This window comes from Balaenoptera physalus (genome assembly GCF_965194825.1).
Source record: "Balaenoptera physalus genome assembly, chromosome: 3".
Taxonomy (NCBI): domain Eukaryota; kingdom Metazoa; phylum Chordata; class Mammalia; order Artiodactyla; family Balaenopteridae; genus Balaenoptera; species Balaenoptera physalus.
In genome coordinates this window covers 25,031,115-25,056,544 of record NC_138890.1, presented here as the reverse complement: position 1 = coordinate 25,056,544, position 25,430 = coordinate 25,031,115, and the positions used below count along the sequence as shown (strand labels likewise).

Genomic DNA, 25,430 nt, shown 5'->3' with positions numbered 1-25,430 from the left:
TGTTTGTATTTTTTGATGATGGCCATTCTGACCGGTGTGAGATATCTCATTGTAGTTTTGATTTGCATTTCTCTAATGATTAATGATGTTGAGCGTTCTTTCATGTGTTTGTTGGTAATCTGTATATCTTCTTTGGAGAAATGTCTATTTAGGTCTTCTGCCCATTTTTGTTTTGTTTTTTTTCTTCTGCCCATTTATGGATTGGGTTGTTTGGTTTTTAGATATTGAGCTGCATGAGCTGCTTGTAAATTTTGGAGATTAATCCTTTGTCAGTTGCTTCATTTGCAAATATTTTCTCCCATTCTGAGGGTTGTCTTTTCATCTTGTTTATGGTTTCCTTTGCTGTGCAAAAGCTTTTAAGTTTCATTAGGTCCCATTTGTTTATTTGTGTTTTTATTTCCATTTCTCTAGGAGGTGGATCAAAAAAGATCTTGCTGTGATTTATGTCATAGAATGTTCTGCCTGTGTTTTCCTCTAAGAGCTTGATAGTGTCTGGCCTTACATTTAGGTCTTTAATCCATTTTGAGTTTATTTTTGTGTATGGTGTTAGGGAGTGTTCTAATTTCATGTTTTTACATGTAGCTGTCCAGTTTTCCCAGCACCACTTATTGAAGAGGCTGTCTTTTCTCCACTGTATATTCTTGCCTCCTTTATCAAAGATAAGGTGACCATATGTGCGTTGGTTTATCTCTGGGCTTTCTATCCTGTTCCATTGATCTATATTTCTGTTTCTGTGCCAGTACCATACTGTCTTGATTACTGCAGCTTTGTAGTACAGTCTGAAGTCAAGGAGCCTGATTCCTCCAGCCTCGTTTTTCTTTCTCAAGATTGCTTTGGCTATTCAGGGTCTTTTGTGTTTCCATACAAATTGTGAAATTCTTTGTTCTAGTTCTGTGAAAAATGCCAGTGGTAGTTTGACAGGGATTGCATTGAATCTGTAGATTGCTTTGGGTAGTATAGTCATTTTCACAATGTTGATTCTTCCAATCCCAGAACATGGTATATCTCTCCATCTGTTTGTATCATCTTTAATTTCTTTCATCATTGTCTTATAATTTTCTGCATACAGGTCTTTTGTCTCCTTAGGTAGGTTTATTCCTAGATATTTTATTCATTTTGTTGCAATGGTAAATGGGAGTGTTTTCTTAATTTCACTTTCAGATCTTTCATTGTTAGTGTATAGGAATGCAAGAGATTTCTCTGCATTAATTTTGTATCCTGCTACTTTACCAAATTCACTGATTAGCTCTAGTAGTTTTCTGGCAGCATCTTTAGGATTCTCTATGTGTAGTTTCATGTCATCTGCAAACAGTGATAGCTTTACTTCTTCTTTTCTGATTTGGATTCCTTTTATTTCTTTTTCTTCTCTGATTACTGTGGCTAAAATTTCCAAAGCTATGTTGAATAATAGTAGTGAGAGTGGACAGCCTTGTCTCGTTCCTGATCTTAGTGGAAATGGTTTCAGTTTTTCACCATTGAGAATGATGTTGGCTGTGGGTTTGTCATATATGGCCTTTATTATGTTGAGATAAGTTCCCTCTGTGTCTACTGTCTGGAGGGTTTTTATCATAAATGGGTGTTGAATTTTGTCAAAAGCTTTCTCTTTATCTATTGAGATAATCATATGGTTTTTCTCCTTCAATTTGTTAATATGGTGTGTCACATTGATTGATTTGCATATATTGAAAAATCCTTGCAGTCCTGGGATAAACCACACTTGATCATGGTGTATGATCCTTTTTATGTGCTGTTGGATTCTGTTTGCTAGTATTTTGTTGAGGATTTTTGCATCTATGTTCATCAGTGATATTGGTCTGTAGTTTTCTTCCTTTGTAACATCTTTGTCTGGTTTTGGTATCAGGGTGATGGTGGCCTCGTATAATGAGTTTGGGAATGTTCCTCCCTCTGCTATATTTTGGAAGAGTTTGAGAAGGGTAGGTGTTAGCTCTTCTCTAAATGTTTGATAGAATTCACCTGTGAAGCCATCTGGTCCTGGGCTTTTGTTTGTTGGAAGATTTTTAATCACAGTTTCAATTTCAGTGCTTGTGATTGGTCTGTTCATATTTTCTATTTCTTCCTGGTTCAGTCTCAGAAGGTTGTGCTTTTCTAAGAATTTGTCCATTTCTTCCAGGTTGTCCATTTTATTGACATATAGTTGCTTGTAGTAATCTCTCATGATCCTTTGTATTTTTGCAGTTTCAGTTGTTACTTCTCCTTTTTCATTTCTAATTTTATTGACTTGAGTCTTCTCCCTTTTTTTCTTGATGAGTCTGGCTAATGGTTTATCAATTTTGTTTATCTTCTCAAAGAACCAGGTTTTAGTTTTATTGATCTTTGCTACTGTTTCCTTCTTTCTTTTTCATTTATTTCTGATCTGATCTTTATGATTTCTTTCCTTCTGCTAACTTTTGGCTTTTTTTGTTTTTCTTTCTATAATTGCTTTAGGTGTAAGGTTAGGTTGTTTATTTGAGATGTTTCTTGTTTCTTAAGATAGGATTGTATTGCTATAAACTTCCCTGTTAGAACTGCTTTTGCTGCATCCCATATGTTTTGGGTCGTCGTGTTTTCATTGACATTTTGTTTCTAGGTATTTTTTGATTTCCTCTTTGATTTCTTCAACGATCTCTTGGTTATTAAGTAGTGTATTGTTTAGCCTCCATGTGTTTGTATTTTTTACAGATTTTTTCCTGTAATTGATATCTAGTCTCATAGCGTTGTGGTCGGGAAAGATACTTGATACGATTTCAGTTTTCTTAAATTTACCAAGGCTTGATTTGTGACCCAAGATATGGTCTATCCTGGAGAATGTTCCATGAGCACTTGAGAAGAAAGTGTGTTCTGTTGTTTTGGGATGGAATGTCCTATAAATATCAATTAAGTCCATCTTGTTTAATATATCATTTAAAGCTTGTGTTTCCTTATTTATTTTCATTTTGGATGATGTGTTCATTGGTGAAAATGGGGTGTTAAAGTCCCCTACTATGATTGTGTTACTGTCAATTTCCCCTTTTATGGCTGTTAGTATTTGCCTTATGTATTGAGGTGCTCCTATGTTGGGTGCATAAATATTTACAATGTTATATCTTCTTCTTGGATTGATCCCTTGATCATTATGTAGTGTCCTTCTTTGTCTCTTGTAATAGTCTTTCTTTTAAAGTCTATTTTCTCTGATATGAGAATTGTTACTCCAGCTTTCTTTTGATTTCCATTTGCATGAAATATCTTTTTCTATCCCCTCACTTTCAGTCTGTATGTGTCCCTAGGTCTGAAGTGGGTCTCTTGTAGACTGCATATATATGGGTCTTGTTTTTGTATCCATTCAGCCAGTCTCTGTCTTTTGGTTGGAGAATTTAATCCACTTACATTTAAGGTAATTATCGATATGTATGTTCCTATTCCCATTTTCTTAATTGTTTTGGGTTTGTTATTGTAGGTCTTTTCCTTCTCTTGTGTTTCCTGCCTAGAGAAGTTCCTTTAGCATTTGTTGTAAAGCTGGTTTGGTGGTGCTGAATTCTCTTAGCTTTTGCTTGTCTGTAAAGGTTTTAATTTCTCCGTCAAATCTGAATGAGATCCTTGCTGGGTAGAGTAATCTTGGTTGTAGGTTTTTCCCCTTCATCACTTTAACTAGGGACATGCCGTTTTAGAACATAATCTATTTCACTCAGCAAACAGCATATTTATTGTGTATATAATATATACAGTACTGGACCTCTAATGAAGACTAGAACATACTCCTCAAGTAAACAACATGATAAGTCCTGTGATAACTGAGCATAGGGTGCTTTGTGAAATCAGAGAAGGACCTCCACCCCTGGAAAGCTAAATATTGGAGGAGTAGAAGAAAGCCAGGTATAGAGTGGTGGTAGGGCAGGAATGAGGTGGGGAAGGGTTGGGGTACGTATGGAGTGTTACAGATGAAAGGAGACCAAATATAAAGGCTTTCAGGGAACACATGCTCATTGTTGTACGGGTTTGTCTTTGGACACACAATCCCTTAGGTTTTCTTCTCACAGTTAATATTTGGGAAGGCAGCATGGTTTAGTGAGTAGAGTCAGGAAGCTTATCACTCTGACAAACCTTTATTAGTACCTACTCTGTGTCTGGTAGCATAGATAGAAAGATGAATAAGGCACACGGTGACACTGCCTCTCCAGGAGGTCACAGCCTAGTGGAGGAAACAGTATAAACACATGCTATAAAAGTGTTCCGAGTGCTGTGAACAAAGTGTCCCTGGAACCTGTTCCTGGAACCAGTGCTGTTTGTGGGGCTGTGGGTGATTGAGGGAAGGCTGTAGAGAGGAGGTGATGTGTGGGCTGAGTCTTGAAGAGCAGGTAGACATTTGCCTGGCAGGTGTGTAGCATGTGCAAAGACTGGGAGGGGTAAAGAACAAGATCTGTTGCTGACCTTTTGGGGGCTCACCTTTCAAATCAGAAAAGGGAGATCTCCTAGGCACCGCCAAGGTAGTTTATTCTTAGTTTTCTTGTTTTATTTTTTCCAATATAGTATTAGCTAATTGGTAAACTGGTATTATCTAGTGATCTGAAATATACCAACAAGTGTAAAAATCCCCAAAGAGAGCTCAAGAGACATTTATAATTGTCAATTCTCAGGATAGTGAATCCTTTAAAGTCTGTGCTGACCTTGATATTTTACCTTGTGGCTCTTTTTTTTTTTTTTTTTTAAATTAGGTTTGACCCAGAAGAATTTAGCTAAAAAGTTTGACTTCCCCATACCTTTGAATGAAGCTTCCAAAATAATGAAGAAAAAGAAAAAGGTATATTATTGTAAAGGGGAATGAGTGGTATTTTGAATTTTAGATTAACCTGTCTAAATACAAACGTATGAAGATACTCAAGACATTAAAAATAGTGCCATCTTTTGAAAAATTTAATTTACTGAGATGAGAAAATAGAATTAATTTAGCAGTAATGAAACTGGGTTTGGAAATATTTATTAACCATAAAGAATAGTCCTTCCAGTGTTTGAAGATATGAAACACATTTTAATCAAAATGTAGCTGACTGTGAGCTTTTTCAAAGCATGAAAATATATGTTCCATAGAATATAACAAACTCAGATAGTGTTACATAAGAAAATCATGGATTTCACAGAAAAGAAAAAGGTATCTATATTGGTGTCACATTGCTCTTTTAAAGGCAAGGGGTGTACAAGTTTCTAGCAGGAAAGCTGACAAGCATGAAACTTTATGCTGAACCCTTTTCATGTCTGGCTGTCCAAATGTCATGGTAACTTTTGAGTGTTTTAAACATATTCAAGGGACTTCCCTGGTGGCTCAGTGGCTAAGAATCCACCTGCAATGCAGGGGACACGGGTTCCAGCCCTGGTCCAGGAAGATCCCACATGCCGCGGAGCAACTAAGCCCGTGCGTCACAACTACTGAGCCTGTGCTCTAGAGCCCGCGAGCCACAGCTACTGAAGCCCGTGTGCCTAGAGCCCATGCTCTGCAACAAGAGAAGCCACCGCAGTGAGAAGCCCGCGCACCGCAACAAAGGGTAGCCCCCACTCGCGGCAATTAGAGAAAGCCCGCACGCAGCAATGAAGACCCAACTCAACCAAAAATAAATAAATAAATAAAATTAATTAAACATATTCAAGATCAGTTACTCTACTAATCTTTGTTTACCACTATATATTTTACACTTCCGTTTAAAGAAATTGTTAGTTGATAATGACACATAAAATTATATTATTTCTGAGCTTTGAGTTTGTTTGATTTCTAATACATGTATAGTATAAAATAGCATTCAAAGTGACTAATCCTTGCAGCAAGTGTATTTTGAGTGAGCATTTAATCTTCCCACTATACTAAGAAATTTTTCTTCTAAGAGCCAATTCCTCTTGGGCAATAGCCAATATTTACCTGTAACTACTTTGTGCCAGACACTGGGGTAAGTGCTTTACCTATATTTTTCATTAATTCTAATAATCCAATATTTGAAGTTATTCCTAGATGAGATTAAAACACTTGCCCAATGTCAAGCAACTGGTTAAGTGAAGCCAGAATTTGAGCCTAGATCTATCTGTTTGCTTCTATAGTCTCCATTCTTCCTATTCTAGTATATTCATGCTCTCTAGTAAGTTTGCTTTGGTATGTCCTAGGAGAAATGTTTAATTATTAACTAGAATAAAATACATTAAGAATCATATCATTGTCCAGTGGTTTAGACATAGACATAGGAATAGAAATTCACTATTTTTACTACCTTTCAAAACAAAATTGAGTATGTTGAAACCATAGGACTTACTAGATATTGCCTTTGAAACACATTGCCTTTGTCCAGGACAGTTAATTTAAATACTGCAGAGAGGAAATGCTAGGAAGTTGGGAAAAGATATCAGAGAATTCACTGAATATGGGAAAACAATCATGTTTAATTTTTAGATCTCTAAGTATAATATTGCTTTATAATGATAATATCAAACTGGCATGCAACACAGTTGGCTTACTCCCAATTGCCTACATCACAATATAGTCCAGATTCTCTGCCCAGTGTTCCTTAACTGTGCTTACCTTTTTAAGGTTTCAGTATGGAATGGAGTGTACAAAGTCATTTCTAAAATGCTTGAAGAAAATGAAAAATACAGACTTAGGCTGAAATGCCAACAATTACCTAGTGAAAGTAAGTTATCACAATTTTCATTGTATTAAAGAGAACTGGCTTCTCTAATAGTTTAGTTACCTTTGGATTACATTAGACCAGTAGTTTTCCGCATTGTCACATTCAATGTATAGAGCTATAGAAAAAAGGCTACCGTATTATCACTGTTCATTGTAATGAAAAGTCAAAGCATTGTAAAGCATTAAGTGTAGAGTAGACCACAGGTGTATGTGTGAGTGGAAGAGTGCAGAAGGTGAATGTTGACTGGAACTGACTGAGCCAAGGGAACACGCTTGTCTATTAAATTTGAATTTTAATGCCAACTTTTGTTTTAAACGCCAAATTTTTAATACAGATTACAAAACTCATCCATATTGATGAAGAAAAACATTTTAATTGTATTATAAAAGTATAAATTCTGTGTTGCTTCATACAGTCACTTCCTTTTCATGATGCTGCAGTCCAATTTAATGCATTTAGCAAAATCTGCCCTTGAGTTATGGCCTTGATGTCATTATTTCATTCCTGGAAAACAATTCGTAAATTAAACCATGTTTTAAGCTGCATCAGTGAGTTGATATTGTGGCCAGAGCAAAATTAGATGTGATCTAGTATGTTTATTAAAGTAATTGGAAGTTCTGGATTCTCAAACAATTAAGTTGGATAAAATTTATTAACATGAATTGCTAAATCATAAGGCATTTTCTTTCCTTTACATGCATGTCCTAATACATATATTACCATGCTGAATGCTTCTATAAGTTTTTAGTACAGTCACTCAAGGACAACTTTTATTTTGACAGTCAGTAAATCTGCAGAATTTGATTTTGTGAAGAATATTTTTGTAAGATAATTAAAACAATGCCATTTTGTAAGCAGTGTAACACTGGAAACTCATTACTGTTATTGTAATATTGCATCCATAATAGCATAAATTGTTTGCAATAATGGCATATGAACTAATATTCACATTAGTGATACTCTTTTATTTTTCTTATCCAATTAAGAAGGAGAATGAGGCAGAGGGCATTAAGAGGAAAAAAGTTGTCAGTGGTTTCTTAGGTGACAAAGATGATTGAACAGGCAGAGAAATGTGCAAAAACCCTGGACATTGTTCTGAGTGTTAATCCAGATCCAATTACTCTAATAAACATACTAGATCACATCTAATTTTGCTCTGGCCATTACCTTGAACTTGTCGGGTTCTTTTGTGCCTCAGCAATAGGCCTTCTATTAAATATCAGGTGATCTTGTAAGGATTATTTAGCAATTTAAAATAATGTGCTGTGTTTTCCAGAAATAGCCTCTCATAAATGAAAGGTATCCTTGTAATTCATTATTTTTATTACAATTTTAAAACTGATTATAGAAACTAATAATTATATTTTAAAAATGTATTATAATTCTTGTTCCTTATTATATATTTATTAATGGGAAAGCCAATGCCAGAGACCAACTTGAATTTTCCTTATATTTTATGTTGTTCCTAGATTCAAATTACACAAGGTGAATCTTCTTGTCATCTTCTGGTAAGAATCCACTTAGATAACAATTAAAAGGTATAGACTTTTTCCTTCCCCTTTACATCCTACCATCTCCAACCTTTCGTGTATACCCATTGCTAATTCTAGCCTGTTGAAATATTTGTTGAAATTTAATAAGCTTCATTTGGACCTCATATTCACAATGCTATTGAAACTACTCTCTCTATGGTCCAAGTTTTGTGTTTTTTCTTTTTCATATCTCTGCTTAGTTCTCTTTTCTTTTTGAACATGCTGCCACATTTAATATTGTTTTACTACTACTTGTTCAAATTTTTCTTCTTATTATCCTGAAGACTATGTCATGGTTCTCTTTCTACCTTTCTGACCATATTTTCTATGTATTTTTTATTTGTCCCTTTTGCTACCATCTAATAACAAATGCTTCCCTAGGAGTAATTGTTGGTCCTGCTGTCTCTTTACATATTTATTCTGAGATAACTCACCCATTTTATAACTTCAGTTACTCTTTCTGGGTGTATGACCCTTAAATCTCTATCCTACTTCTGACCTCTGGTCATGTGCCTCTGAATTTCTTTAGGCTGTTCTACAGTTACTTTTAAATGCCATGTGGTTTAAACTGAGCATGTCATCCCCCCCCTTTTTTTTTTTCAATTGTGCCCTGATTTACTAATCATCTGGGCTCATTCAATTCTTAGGAATAGGTTACACCCAGTTTGGTGGGGTTTGGAAAGTAGTAGAAAAGGTAAGTAAGATGGGCTTTGGAAAAAAGAAATTAGACTTTTATAAGTGGGAATGTGGGGGAAGGGAGTATACTTTAAGACATGGACATGAGAAAATTCATGGAGTCACAGAAAATGTTTAGGAATATACAGCTTGATTAAAGCTTGTGTAAGGTAGTCATAGTGAAGAAAGGTATACAGTGTACTGAGACTATATTTCAAATGGTCTCACATGGATACTCGGCCAAGGATATGTACTCAGTTCAGTAGGCAATGAAGAAACATGGAACATTTTCTTAACCCTTTATTCCAAATGATTTCAAATGTACATAGAAATCACAAGAAGAATACAAAGACCTCCAGAATACCTGTTACCTGGGTTCACCGATTTTTACATCTTGCCACTTTGCTTTATCATTATCCTACTCGCTCTCTCTCTTTCTCTGTGTGTTATGTGTATCAGGTATTGCCCCTTAATACTTTAGGGTATATATCCTAAGAACCAGGATATCTTTTCTATAACTGCACTACAGTTATCAAATTCAGGAAATTTAACATTGGTATAAAACTTTTATGTAATCTATAGTTTATATTCCAGTTTTTTCTTGTGCCAATAATGTCTTTAATGGGATTTTTTTCCTGATAGCAGGTCTGGTCCAGTGTCATGTATCGTATTTAATTGTCATGTCTCTTTAGTCTTCTTTAATCTGTAACAGTTCTTCAACCTTTCTTTGTCTTTTGTGACATTGACATTTTTGAAGAACGCAGGCCAATTATTTTTCAGACTATCCCTCTGGACTTGCTGATACCTCCCATGATTTGATTCATATTTTGCATTTTTGGCTGGAACATTATATAAGTAATGTTACTTCCTTCTCAGAACATCACGTCTGGAGTCATGTGATTTTCATTTATCCTTTATTGAGGATGTTAACTTTGATCTATTGGTTAAGATGTCCGTTTCTCCACTGTATATAGTTACTATTTTTCCTTTTGTAATTAATAAGTATTTTATGGAAAGATAATTAGAAACTACACAAATATCTTGTATATCATCAGTATAGAACATTTTAAAGCAGTGGGTTGATCAGATCTGCATTTTAGAAAGAATCCAGTGTCATTTTATAAAAAGGTTTGGAATAGAGGCAAGATAAGAGGTGAACAAGAAAATCTAGGGATTGCGACAGCAGTCCAAGGGAAAAGTGAAATGCACTTAATGAGAGTGGAGAGGATACAAATGACTAGATGTAGGGCAATATGAGAGATGATACTAAGGTTTGAGAACGAGCAGATAAGAAATAAGGAAGTCAAGAGAAAGAACTGGTTTTGTGAAGCTACTGAGTTTTATTTTGGCACGTACAATTTTAGACAATAGGTATTCAGCTGAAAATTGTAAGCAATTGGAAGTGTCATATCAGATCCAGTGTGATATCTATACTGCTTAAAGGTCATATGTAGTTCTAGCAGTAGATGCAGATGAAACCTCAATGTGGGGATGGAGGGAGAGGAGAGGACTGAGAACAGAATGTCAGGCAACGTCTAGGATGAAGAGGAAGTCTCAGTCCCTCAAAGAGGGATTCTAGGGGCTTAATTAGGAGTAATGAGAGAAATGATTGTGGGTTTGAGGGGATATAAATGAAGCTTGTGGGAGATCAAGGGATCAACAGTTTAAAGGAGGACAGTGAACTTGTTCAGTGAGAGTATAGGGGTACAAAAAAGTAGGGGTATAGAAGTATATGTGTATCAGCTGGGAACATTTTAGGAGTTCCAGCACTTAGAAGTAAAGTAGAAGTTCCAAGTGATGACAGTGACCGTCCAAGCAATGGCTTTGCTTGTGAGTGGCTGAAGTGGCCTGGAGGCAAAGGCCTGTGATATAGTCTTTTTTGTGGCACCGTTCTTGTAATTGGGGCTGTTGAAGTCACCAAGGGTATTGGCAGGAGTTGGAGTGGAGAAGAAAATATGAGTTACACATTGAGTCCATCAGAAGCTTTTTATGGTCAACTGGAGAAAGTAAAAATCAAAACAGTAAAGGCAGGGAGTGGCTAACTGTTGCTTTGCAGTTTTAGAAATGTTAAAATTTTTCAGTGACTACTGATTATGACATTTTGTATTGACAAGATTCAATTTTGTCATCTTTTATTTAGGGTTAACCTATTTTTGGATCTGTTTACCAAAGAAGATTATGAAGAGTTTAAAGATGGAACTTTAAATTGAATCATAATTATATGTTAATTTTGATGTGTTTTGTTGGAACTTTAATAGTTGAATAGAAAAAACTATGTTCTTTATCAATTAGTAGTGTTTCTTTGCAAATTAATAAAAATTTTAGTTAAATATTGTTATTATATGCATACAAGTGTTATTTTTAGAATGAATACTTATTCCATACTCATTCAAATTAATATTTTACATAAAATTTAAATTAGCATATCAGTATAATTGCATGCATTTAAAATTGCCAACTTTTCCCTTTTATTAATGAGTCTGCATCCACTGCTTTATTCATCCCTTCATATAGATTTAATTGTTTTAAATTATATTTGGATTCATTTAAATTATTTTTGGCTTCCTCACTTTTTCTAAATTTCTCAATTATGATAAAGACCTACCATTTACATAGCAACAATTATTTTGGGTGTTTAATAGTTATTTAAGCCATCTTTTTATCCTAGGGAAAGTTAGTAAATTTATGCAGTCTATATTATAATGTGGAGTATTTTAGGGAAATTTCTGGATAAAGATCAGAGGAGACATTCTCCTTTCCAGGCCTTTAATTAGATACATTATTTTTATATCAGTAAATGAGAGATTCAGAACTCTGAAAATAATTTAGAAGTGTTTTTCAGTGAAGTTCCTTTATTTTCTCCTCAATATTAGCAGTAATCATCTAGTACCTACATAAGTTCTTCTGCTTTTTGCTGATGCAGTCTCTCTCCCTAAACTGTATCAAAGGCTGGAACTGAAAGTGTGGGAGGGAGGAGACAAAAGGTTTTCCCTTAATCAAGCTCCATGTGCACTCCTTGCTTCTTTCTTTGAGGTAAAGGTCCTCCTTTTTTATCCAGGATGATAACAGTGACATCCATTATTTTTGAGGGTACTGAGAAGGTGAGCCTCCTCGTTTCTCTTACAATGGCATTACAGAGTGGCAATAATACAGAATTCTCATGAAATGGTACAAGACGTAAGGATTGTAAAATAATTCATAATTTTGTTTCTTCTTCTAGTTATAAGTTAACTACTTCATGAGCCTAGAACGGACTAGGGTTTGTGGTAACATGTTCTTGTGACTGTTTACCAAATCCATCTGTTTCCAGTTGAAGGACACATTGCCTGAGTGAATGGGCCCTGCTTGCCATGCAGTGTCCAAAGGTCCCCTGGCAGCGAGGGTCATGCAACTTCTTTGGAATGCACTGGGCAAATTTTCAGGCTGCTAAATTCTTGGGTAAAGCTTCAAATTTTAGCTTATACAATTTAAATCATTGTAAAATGAGACATTTACTTGTTTACACTGCAATTTATGCTGCATAAAGTGTTGTGATGAACATGAATGAGGATGTTAGGTTCGCTTCAATGTAAGTTTATATTTTTGTGAGTTATAGTACTTGACATAGTGAAGTAGTCTGTTTTAATTTATCAAGTGTGTCAATATTTATTAGATTTTAAAAATGAGTCTAATGCTGGATACAAGCTTTGTCTCACTGTTCTAGAACTGTGGAGTAATGAAGACTCTTACTAAAATGAATGTTCTAGATGTTTCCTCTAAATCTTTAAATTTTCATTTAATAATTTCTGGTAAATATATTAAATCTCTGTTCTGTTAAATAGGATATAATAAATATAGTAAAGCTTTTCTTTGCTGACACATCACTGAATATCACCTATGATGTTGTGATTTATTTTTGGTCTGTAATTCCAGAAGGGGTTAATGATGCCTACATTAAATGACCTCACACTACTCTGAGGTCCTGCCTTCTCTTCATCTCCAGCGCAGAGTATCTTTTGTCTGGTCTCCAGGAGTAGGCGCACTCACTTGCCAAATGTATACCTGACTCTTCCTTTCTTCTGCTTAGACCAAAGGCATTTTATTTTCGCCCAATAGTCTAGTATTTGCAACTTCTGTTTTGGAGTCTGCAGTGAGTGTTTCATGCTTAGCTGTGCAGGGTGGGGAGGAAAGATATTTTAGTGGTTCAAATTAAGCATTTGGGTGAGTACAGAATAGAGGAGAAACATGTCAGTACTTCAAAGTATTATTCAGCCATTTATTCCAGTCATCTGGAAGATTATAGGTGAGCTTTGGAATTATTAGGAAATTGAATGGGATCTTTTAGCAAAGGAGCTAACTAAAATTCAACATATTTTCCCATCTAGTATAAGCTGAAGAAAGGTTAAAATTTGGGGAAAGTTTTGGGTAACCTAGGAGTCTTTGAGAGTCGGCTTATAATACAATGATGAGAGACCAGTCTTGAATTTGGGAGCCAGCCCTGTGGGAGTGGAGGTGGAAACACACTAGTACATCATTAATTAAAGGGAGAATGCTTGGCTGGGAAGTGGTATGCCACTGGAGTAGCATCACAAGTTCCTAAGTCAGGGACCATGTATCTATGGCAGCTATGTAAATACGCTTCTCAGATTTCCTACCACGGGGGACATAATTGACTGATGGCCCACCTGTACTGCATTGTGCATTGACTATTACATTTGTATGAGGCCCTGCTTCCCAACTAGTTGCTCCTAGCCACTGATTAAGCATGGCAGGGATATTAAGGCAGATACATTTCTGTGAGATGAGCCTCAAAGACTCCCCATTTGCTTTGCTGAAACTTTCTTAGAACCACAGCAGAGAGAGAGAGTCTAAGACTTTTCCTACCCAACCATCTTTCCTTCTCTCTCTCCCCTGCAGAGATCAGTCCTTCGTCATGCTGGGATGGCTCTCCTAGGCTCCCCTGGCTCTGTCTCTTTTCCCTCACAGACATTTCTTCAGTAAGTACTTGCACATCTAATTCCACCTTGGCATCTGTTTCTGAGAGGACTCAAATTAACGCAAGTGATGTCAGGAGTGGTCTGATAAAGTAAGCAGCAAGATGGGGCACTGGGATGGTGTATTCACCATCCGGATGGCAACAAGACGCTTTTTGAGTGGTATGTGCAATGTGGATAGTCCCTGGCACACGGTGGTGGCCCTATTATTAAACATCTCAACTGAGGTCACTTGGAAAAACTTCACAGTGGAGTGGAATATCTTTACAGGTATGATGATCCAAACATTTGAAAGATATGGGGCAAGTAATGCCTTCAAACATAGTTTAGTTGTCTGGTTACAGCTATGTTGTATTAACACTCTACAGAGAGGATAGTAAGAAACTGTATGTCCATTAACAAGCAGTTAAAGAATAAATGTGAGGACCAGAGTGTCTCTCTGGTAGTTTATTGAAAGGTCTTCATCTGTTGCAGTGCAAGAGCGGACCTTGTTAAGTGGCAGTTAGAGGGTCTAAGAGCTAAAGTTGAAGAGCTCCAGAGATGAATAAATGATCAGTTGAGGCAGGTCTGCTATGACAAAGTCAAGGCACAGGTTGGGGAAATCTGAGGCCCTGGAATGTGTAATGGCACTATCTGGATAGATTTCCCTGAAGGTGTTGGCTCTGCAGATTCCCCTGAACCCTAGGAATTTGCAAGGTAGTCCACCCTTCCCCTGTGCTGGAAGGTGTTGCAGAAGCCCCTCCCCTTCAAGGCAACAGGTGCCCTCCTCAGGAGCTGCCCTTATCGCCTCTCCTAGCTACTAGGCCATAACTAAGGTTAAATCCTAGGGTAACCCAACTGGAAAAGTGCTAGGCTAGATAAGGCAGGAAAGAGATTATACACAGAAAGAACTCTTAAGAATTAGCTAGCATGCAGTGTCATGAGAAAGGAGCATACCCCAGAGATTGGATTTTGAGGTGCTTGATCAAAGGGGCTGAAACGTAAGACTATAGATAATAAAGAATTCATAGACATGGAGGAACTTTCTTGGGATACATGGGAAAAGGGGAATACTCAGGATTCTTGGACACAGGTTCTGAGTTTACTTGGATATCTGGAGCCCCAAAGCATCTTCAAGGCACTCCAATTAGAGTGGGGGCATCTTGGGACCAGGTAATAAATGGAATCCTGGTTAAAGTCTGGCTCACAGTGGGCCCACTGGATCTACAAACTACTCAGTGGTCATTTCCATAGTCCCCAGGAATATACCTGGTATATAACTAGTAGTTGGAGTAATTTCCACATTGGATACTTGTCATTTGGGGTAAGGGTTCTCATAGTGGGGAAGGACAAGTGGAAATGTCTGAAACTTCCCCCTTTTCCCAACCAAGATATTAAATTAAAAAAAAAAGAAGATCACATTCTGTGGGATGCGGGGAGAGTGGCAGAGATTAGCACCACCATTAAAGATCTAAAGGATGCAAGGATGGTGATTCCTATCATACCTCTGTTAAATATACCACTCTTATCCCTGAGGAAACTAGATGGATCCCGGAGAATGACCGTAGACTACAGCAGACTTAACCAGTAGCCCTGTTTGCAGCTGCTGTGCTGGATAAATATCATTGGTAGAGCAGGAACATGATGTGTAGCCACTGATGTGGCAAATGCAGTCTTTTCCATCCCAATCAGAGGTCAGAGACAGTTGCATTCATGCAGGGAAGATAGTGTTCATTTAGTTTTGCCTTAGGGCTATGTTAAGTCTCCTGCCTTTCATCATAGTGTAGTCCAAAGAGATCTGGCCTGCTTGGTCATCCCACAGAACATCACAGTGATCCATTACATTAATAATGCTGATCAGGTAAGTCAAACAAGAGATGGCTAGTACTCTGAAAGCCTCGATAATGCACATGTGCTCCAGAGGGTGCGAGAGATAAACTGCAAAGTTTCAAAGACCTGCTTGAATTTTTAGTGAAATTTTAGGATTCCAATGAAGAAAACTTCAGTGATGTTTTTAGGGTCCAGTGGTCAGGAATATGCCAGGATATCCCCTCCAAAGTAAAAAAAAAAAAAAAGGCATGCATCCTGATTCCCTTACCGCAGAAATTGAAGCACATGCATGGTGGACATCTCTGATTCTAGAAAAAAATACATTTCTCACCTAGAAATATCGAACTGGTCCATTTATTAGGTGACATAGAAGGTTGCCACCTTTGAGTGGGACCCAGTGCAGGAAAGAGATCTGCAATAGGTCCAGGCTGTGGTGTAAGCAGTCCTGCTGCCTGGCATAAGATTTGGAAGACCCTATGGTGTTGGAGATATCAGTAGTGGGAAAAGATGTAGTGTGAAGCTTATGAGAAGCTTAACACAGTCTCCATCATAGAATTATAAATCATAGTAGAATTATAAATTTATGTCTACATCAAGAAATAAAATGCCTTTTGAAAAACAGCTCCAACATGTTTTGGGGCTCTGGTAGAGACAGATTGCTTGGTCATGAGGTACCAAGTGACTGTGAATCTGAAACTTCACTTTATGAAAAGAATTCTGTTGAACCCATCTAGTCAAGAAATTGGAGTACCTGCAGCAGACTATCATAAAATGGAAATAGCACATCTGGGAAGGAAGATTAAGCAGGACTAGAGAACACAAATAAGCCACATGAACAGGTAGATCACCTGCATCATTTGTACTAGCTACCCTCACCCTGCTTGCACTTATGGGCAGTCTCATACAACCAGTTGAAAGAGCAGGAAAAGTCTGAGCTCTGGTTTTTGGATGGATTGGCTTGATCATGGATGCAAGCCAATATATATGGTGGCAGCATGACAGTCATGTTCCAGAGTGGCCCTGAAAGATACTGGAAAGGGAAAAGAGCAGAGTTGAAAGCAGCACACCTGATCATCCACTTATTACAGAAGTGACTCACAGTGAGAATCTATATGAATTCCTGGGCTGTAAGCAAGGGCCTGGCCATCTGATCTGGGGCCTCTTAGGAAAGACTGGAAGATTGGAGACAGGAAGGTCTGGGATAGAGGCTTATGGTTAGACATATGGGAAGGGGCACAAAGTGTGAAGATTTTTGTATTACATACTAACACTCACCAGAAAGCATCCATTTTGTGTGTTTGTTGCTTCACAGCAAATTATCCACAAATTTAGTGGCTTAAAAAGACACACATTTATTATCTCACAATTTCTATGAACCAGGAATACAGGCACAGCTATACTGAATGCTCCACTTCATGGTCTCTCTCAAGGCTGCAAAGTATCAGCTCAGCATGTGTGGTCTTATCTGAAGGCTCAACTGGGGAAAGACCTACTTCCAAGTTCACTCATTGGTTATTGGCAGCATTTGTTTCCTAGCTGTTAGCTTATGGCCACCGTCAGTTCTTTGCCATGTGGGCCTCTTCAAAATAGTGAAAGTATTGCCATCACTTTTATCAAGTTATATTAGTTTGAAGCAAGTCACTATGTTTCTTCTGTATTCAAGGGGAAGCAATTACATGAGGATGTGAATACCAAACGTGGAGATCATTAGTGACCACCTTAGAAGTGTACCTACCACAGCTTTTTATTTATTAACTCTTAAGAAGATTTAGTGGTCTCTTTAGGGTTTTCAATATACATCTTAAATTATTCAGCCTACCTTCAAATAATCTTTTAGAGCAATTAAAAATAATAAAAATGTGAAGTATATATTTACACTCATGCCATTTCTAGTGATTTTCATTTATTTATGTTTATTCAAATTTCTGTCTGCTTTCATCCTGACTGAAGAACTTCCTTTAACACTTCTTGTAGTGCATGTCTGATGGTAATGATTACTCTTATTTTTTGTTTTTCTGAAAAAATTCTTTATTTTGTTTTCATTTTTGGAGAATATTTTCCCTGTTTAGAACTCTGGGCTAACTTTTCTTTTTAAGCACTTTATGGATGACACTCTATTACCTTCTAGATTGCATAGTTTCTGATGAGAAATCTGCTGTTTTTCTGTCTTTGTTCCTTTGTGTGTAAAGTTTCTTTTGTCTCTGGCTGCCATCAAGAGTTTCCTTCTATTTTTTGGTTTTCAGTGGTTTGAATATGATGTGTCTAGGTTGTGGTAGTTTGTTTTTTCTTTTTATCCTTCTTGGTGTCCTCTTTTTGGATATTTCTTTTGGTGTTACTACTTTTGGGCAATTCTGGCCATTATCTCTTCAATATTTCTTCCATTTCATCCTTTCTTTCTTCTTTTGGTATCCAAATTATACATATTAGACATTTGATATTGTCTCACAGCTTGTGGATGCTCCGTTCTATTTTTTTTTCATTCTTTTGTATCTTTGTTTTTCAGTTTGGGCAATTTCTATTGATTTATTTTCATGTTCATTGATTCTTTCCACCACTATGTCAAGTCTACTGATGAGCCTTCAGAAGGCATTCTTCATCTCTGTTACTAGCATTACATTACATTACTAGCATTACAAAATTTTAATTCCAGCATTTTTTTATTCCTAGCATTTCCACTTTAAAATGGAAATAAAAACTTAAAGTTTTTATTTTTCTGATGAAATTCCTTATCTGGCCAATGCATATTGGCAATCTTTTCCACTAGAGACTGTGTTCTATTTATCAGACTTATTTTAAATTCCCTGTCTGTTAACTCCAACATCAGCATCACATATGAATTTTTTTTTTTTTTTATTGCTTTGTGTGTTGAATTTTTGTCCTTGCTTCCTCATGTGTCTCTTAATTTTTGGATACATCATCAGTGCTTAATTCTTTTGCTTTTAGCAGAGATAGGGAAGAAAGATCTGAACAGGATTTTGTGCATTTCTTTCAGTGTTGCTATTTTCTTATCCAAGTTCTACACTATAAGGGAGGCTTTCTGGGGTCTCTGTTCTGTCTGAGGTCTTTCTTGTGAGCACCTGGGAAGATATGTGCAGAAGACTTGTGAATAGGTGAAAATTCTCATGTCTGTGGTTCTGGGGGATTCATTCTATACTTTCACACTGGCTCACATTAAGCTTTTAGCAATCCATCAAAATTTTAAGCTGAATTGTTCTTACCAACTTGTACAATGTCTGGCATTTACCCTAGGTAAGCAAATGCTAGCACCTTGTTTCTTCTTGGAGGTGCCTGTCTTTCCTTAAATTTCAAGTAAATTGTTTGCACTGCTCCCTCAGCAATCTGATGGATTAAAGAAAAACTGTGACTTTGCAGATATCCAGCTTTCTTTTTGTTAGGGTGGGAGTGATGCTCTTTCCAGTTTGGCACATACTAAGCTGAATTCAGAAATTTGGTCCATTTACTCTTAATTGATTATGATTAATTTCATGCTATCATGTCATTATAGCTACTTTGTCTCTCCCCTGTCAAATTTATGGATCTCAAGAATAGAGATTGGATTAATCACTAATCCTTGGTTCATGGCATTCTAATTGATCAGTGCATGGTCTGTTTTTATTTAGTTATTTTTAATAGTTATATTTAATTATATTTAACTATAATATTAATTATATTTAATTTATATTTTATATAATTATATATTATATAGATATAATTTTATATATTCATATAATTTATATAATTATATATTTATATATATTATATAATTATAGTTTTAAATTAATTATATTAATTATATTTAATTGTTATTTATTTATATAAATTTAATTATTTTTAATAATGCAAGAAGCAATTGTGAACCTACTCTCAAAATAATATCTTGAAAATAACATACTAATCATATTGCCCAATACCTCCCAACCCATTCTTCTTGCTTTTTCTACTCAAGATAACTATCATACTGAATCCATGCATATGATTTCTTTATTTTGCTTTTTATATAGTTTTATTGCAGTTATATGTCTTTTTAAAACTTCATTATAAATCTAGGTGTTTAATTTTCTTTTTTTTTTTTAAACATCTTTATTGGAGTATAATTGCTTTACAATGGTGTGTTAGTTTCTGCTTTATAACAAAGTGAATCAGTTATACATATACATATGTTCCCATATCTCTTCCCTCTTGCATCTCCCTATCCCACCCCTCTAGGTGGTCACAAAGCACCGAGCTGATCTCCCTGTGCTATGTGGCTGCTTCCCACTAGGTATCTATTTTACATTTGGTAGTGTATATATGTCCATGACACTCTCTCACCCTGTCACATCTCACCCCTCCCCCTCCCCGTATCCTCAAGTCCATTCTCTAGTAGGTCTGCGTCTTTATTCCCATCTTGCCGCTAGGTTTTTCATAACCTTTTTTTGTTGTTGTTTTTTAGATTCCATATGTATGTGTTAGCATACGGTATTTGTTTTTCTCTTTCTGACTTACTTCACTCTGTATGACAGACTCTAGGTCCAACCACCTCACTACAAATAACTCAATTTCATTTCTTTTTATGGCTGAGTAATATTCCATTGTATATATGTGCCACATCTTCTTTATACATTCATCCAATGATGGACACTTAGGTTGCTTCCATGTCCTGGCTATTGTAAATAGAGCTGCAATGAACATTTTGGTACATGACTCTTTTTGAATTATGGTTTTCTCAGGGTATATGCCCAGTAGTGGGATTGCTGGGTCGTATGGTAGTTCTATTTTAGTTTTTTAAGGAACCTCCATACTGTTCTCCATAGTGGCTGTATCAATTTACATTCCCACCAACAGTGCAAGAGTGTTCCCTTTTCTCCACACCCTCTCCAGCATTTATTGTTTATAGATTTTTTGATGATGGCCATTCTGACCGGTGTGAGATGATATCTCATTGTAGTTTTGATTTGCATTTCTCTAATGATTAATGATGTTGAGCATTCTTTCATGTGTCTGTTGGCAATCTGTATATCTTCTTTGGAGAAATGTCTATTTAGGTCTTCTGCCCATTTTTGGATTGGGTTGTTTGTTTTTTTTGTTATTGAGCTGCATGATAATTTTCTAATAAGGACATTAGGTTACATATAATCTTTTTAGATTTTTAATATTACATTAATACTACTTTTTAATATTACATTGGTAAAATTTATGCATATTGTTGACTGTCATCATGGTTCATTTGTTTTATTCAGAACTTTCTAAAAGTCAAGTAAAGTGTGAGGAAATATCCACATTCATGGGAATAACACAGTTTGAGCCCAGATTATCCCACTTTTCCTCATGAGCATGATAAACTCATTTACCACTTGCTTAATTTGTTTACTTTTATTGATAATAAATGATAATAGCCCTAAAAGAGACCTCTGATTCCTATGCTTTTAGAAATCTGATTGCATGTATAAAAACATTTTATATTCCTAGAAAAGTTACAGTATAAAATAAAATTAATATATAGACTCCCAGTTGAAAGACCTGACATGAAATATCCTCATTTATCCTATTCTCTACTTTCTAAGAATCTGAGTATGAGGGAGTTTTTTCAGATTTCAGGACATGCTCCAATATGATCTCAAATGACTCCATTTAGTTGTCAGTTCTCATGTTGGTCTTTCCATGACCTTAATGTGTCCTTATGGTACCTTATTATTTCAGGAATCTGGGGAAGTTTAGAGAAGTTTTTCAAATAGCTGGAAATAGCCTAGTTGACTATGGGTGACTCCATTCGTCCCAGTATTTTAATCTATGAATTATGTAAGTTGGTATATCTCAGAGAGGAAATATCCTCTCTGAGCCTGACCTTTTATTTTCTTTTTAAAATATCACCATGAAATGGAATCTTCCGGACATCAAGAGACAAAGAGACCAACTGAAAACTGAAATTATCTCAAGAAAAGGTAATACTAGGTAGTTACCAAACATGTGCTACCCACTCCTGCCTGAAGGTGGGAGTCTTCAATTATATAATGGTCTAGGGTAGAGCTTGTGGAGGAGTGGTGACATCCAGCCCTAACTTATGTGAGTCAGGTTCCAGTGGGACATTCATTCATTTACTCATTCATTTATTTATGTAATATTTATTGAGTCTATATCATGCTCCTGATTCTGTTCTAGGCCTGGGGCAACAGAAGTGAATGAAATATGATAAAAAAAAATACTATGGAGAAAAATAAAGGAGATGCAAGTATGTCAAGGGATACAGTGTTAAGTAGGGAGGTGAAGAGAAGGCCTCACATAGAAGGTGACATTTAGATAAAAACCTGAAGTTTGGAAGCCAGATGTGCAGAAAGAGCATAGGAACATTCTGGGTAGAGGCCAATATCCTGAGGCTGGAGAACAGGAAAGAAAAAAGAAGGAAGAGCTCAGGTGGAGTAAGACAGATAGAATAGTAGATGAGGTGAGAAGGTAGAGAGTGAGGTGTTCTATTTTGAGGACTTTCCTTAGATGGAAAACTACTGGAAGGTTTTGAGCAGGGGATTGACATGAACTGACTAACATTTAACGGAACTACTTTGGCAACTGTTTTGATAATGAACTGAAAGGAGACAGGCCTTTCTTACCTTATATGAGTCAGTGGGGGGCAGTTTTTCTCCCATTCTTTAACATAAACATAAAAAGTCAAGGAAGTAAAATTTCTCTACAGAAAGGGAATTTTCACAGGGAATTTGCAAATATTATAAGCTCTCACTTCTTGGTGGAGATACACAGTCCATTTTCTGGGAAGTAACACTCATATTCTGGTTGCACTTTGAGAACAACAGGTATATGAAAAAATGCTAAACATCACTAAGCATCAAGGAAATACAAATCAAAACCACAATGAGATATCACTTCACACCTGTTAGGATGGCTATTATCAAAAAGACAAAAGATAAAAAGTATTGGTAAGTGAGTGGAGAATTAGGAACACTTGTGCACGGTTGATGGGAATGTAAATGGGTCCAACCACTATGGAAAACAGTATGGAGGTACCTAAAAAAATAAAAAATAGAACTACCATATGATCCAGCAATACCATTTCTAGGTATATATCCAAAGGAAATGAAATCAGTATCTTGAAGTGATAGCTGCATTTCCATGTTCACTGCAGATATATATACATATATGTCTGTATATATATATATGTCTTTTAAAAATGGGGAGTGTCTAAGTGATTAGACCAGGCACAGAAAGATAAATACTGTCTGATCTCACTTATATGTGAATCTAAAAAAGTCAAACTCATAGAAGCAGGGGTAGAATGGTAGTTGCCAGGGACTGAGGCAAGAGGGAAAAACAGGGATATGTTGGTCCAAGGGTACAAAGTTCAGTTATTCAGGATGAATACATTTTGGAGATCTAGTGTACAGCATGGTGACTACAGTCAATAATACCGTATTGTATTCTTGAATTTGCTAAGGGAGTAAATCCTAAATGTCCTCACCACACACACACACACACAAATGGAAAGGTGATAATGGAAAGGTGATAATGGAAAGGTGATATATGGAAAAGTGATATATGAGGTGATGCATGTGTTAATTAGCTTGATTATGGTAATCATTTCACAATGGATACATATAGTAACACATTACATTGTACACCTTAAATACATACATGGTTTATTTGTCAAATATATCTCAATAAAGTTGGAAGAAAAACATAGATATTTATAATCCATTAATTCTCTCTGGTGTATCAGAGAGGAATAAAAGGAATTTTCCATAGGTCTTGCATAATACCCAGTGAACTTACATTCAACTAGTTGATTTCACCATGTTGACTTACTAGTCTCTCTGTAAATTCACTGTTCTAAAAAATGTTTATGTTTTCTAGAACTCGGTAGTTTTTTTCTCTAGCAGGAAATTATTCATTTTTTTTCTATTGATTTAAAAATAAATAATATGCTTTGGGGAGATGAGCAAAAAGTATTAGGAAAAGAATGAAATCACCCATAAAGTCATCCAGAAAAAAAGCCTATAAGCATTTTTATTTCTTATAGTCCTTTTTTAATTGAAATATATTTGACATATGACACTGTGTAAATTTAAGGTGTACAGCATGTTAACTTGATACATTTATATATTGTAATATGATTGCCATAGTAGCAATAATTAGCACCTCTATCACATTACATAATTATTTTTTCTTTTTAGTAGTTGGAATTCAGTCTTTATATTTTCACATAGTTGAGATAATGTCTATACAATTTTGATTCCTCTCTTTACTCAACATTATAAACATTTCCCATGTTATTCAATATTCTATTACATCATTTTTAAAGAGTGAATAATATCTCACCATATGGGATGAACCAAAATTCACCCATTCACCCCCTGATTGTTGATATTTAGGTTACAAGAACTCAATCCCTACTCTCACTATACCACAGTTACATAGATAATCATATAATTTAAGAACCTGTTTAAGAACAGTTATCTCAGCATAGAGGAACAGAGTACTAAGGGAGTACAAGAGAAGCTGAATATAGTCTGGAGTCTCAGAGGAGACTTGTCTGAGGAAGTAATATTTAAATGACTCTGAAGAGTCACAAGACATTAATTAAAGGAGTGGGAAAGAGCACGTCCTCAAGAGGGAATCACAAAGGAAACATCACATGGAAAGTCACGTGGGTTGGGAAGAAGTGTGTGTTTGGAAGGTGAGGAAACCTGAAATGTAGTTGCAAGGGGAAGAGTGACAGCAGATGAAGCTTGTGGAGCAGTCAGAGGAGAAATCATAAAGAGCCTTATAGGCTAGGTTTGAGATGTTGGCCTTATCTTTTTTTTTTTTTTTAACATCTTTATTGGAGTAAAATTGCTTTACAATTGTGTGTTAGTTTCTGTCATAAGACAAAGTGAATCAGCTATACGTATACATATATCCCCTCCCTCTTAAGCCTCCTTCCCACCCTCCCTATCCCACCCCTCTAGGCGGTCACTGATCTCCCTGTGCTACGTGGCTGCTTCCCATTAGCTATCTATTTTACATTTGGCAGTGTATATATGTCAATGCCACTCTCTCACTTCGTCCTAGCTTACCCTTCCCTCTCCCTGTGTCCTCAAGTCCATTCTCTACATCTGCGTCTTTATTCCTGTCCTGCCCCTAGGTTCTTCAGAACTTTTTTTTAAAATTAGATTCCATGTATATGTGTTAGCATACGGTATTTGTTTTTCTCTTTTTGACTTACTTCACTCTGTATGACAGACTCTAGGTCCAACCACCTCACTACAAATAACTCAATTTCATTTCTTTTTATGGCTGAGTAATTTTCCATTGTATATATGTGCCACATCTTCTTTATCCATTCATCTCTCGATGGACACTTAGGTTGCTTCCATGTCCTGGCTATTGTAAATAGAGCTGTAATGAGCACTGTGGTACATGACTGCTTTTGAATTATGGTTTTCTCAGGGTATATGCCCAGTAGTGGGATTGCTGGGTCATATGGTAGTTGTATTTTTAGTTTTTTAAGGAACCTCCATACTGTTCTCCAGAGTCCCACCAACAGTGCAAGAAGGTTCCCTTTTCTCTACACCCTCTCCAGCATTTATTGTTTATAGATTTTTTTGATGGTGGCCATTCTGACTGGTGTGAGGCGATACCTCATTGCAGTTTTGATTTGCATTTCTCTGATGATTAGTGATATTGAGCATCCTTTCATGTGTTTGTTGGCAATCTGTATATCTTCTTTGGAGAAATGTTTATTTAGGGCTTCTGCCCATTTTTGGATTGGGTTGTTTGTTTTTTTGATATTGAGCCGCATGACCTGCTTGTATATATTGGAGATTAATCCTTTG

General features: G+C 36.2%; 2 protein-coding genes across 7 annotated transcripts in view; one reads left to right on the top strand and one right to left on the bottom strand.

The window, feature by feature from the left end:
* The window catches only part of LOC309658422 (uncharacterized protein C5orf47), a 30,347-nt gene extending 7,821 nt beyond the window's left edge, over window positions 1-22,526 (top strand). Inside the window, exons 2-5 of one of the 6 annotated variants that reach the window (XM_082456965.1) lie at window positions 4,689-4,774; window positions 6,542-6,641; window positions 8,111-8,149; window positions 13,745-22,526. In XM_082456965.1, the coding sequence (XP_082313091.1) occupies window positions 4,689-4,774; window positions 6,542-6,641; window positions 8,111-8,130 (206 nt within the window). In that variant the 3' untranslated portion in view covers window positions 8,131-8,149; window positions 13,745-22,526. Of the gene's footprint in view, window positions 1-4,688; window positions 4,775-6,541 lie in introns of all 6 variants that reach the window. The other 5 variants (XM_082456963.1, XM_082456964.1, XR_014262229.1 and 2 more) reach the window with 5 other exon arrangements.
* The window catches only part of LOC309658214 (uncharacterized protein), a 607,864-nt gene that overhangs the window by 187,584 nt on the left and 394,850 nt on the right, over window positions 1-25,430 (bottom strand). The gene's annotated exons all lie outside the window — the stretch shown is intronic.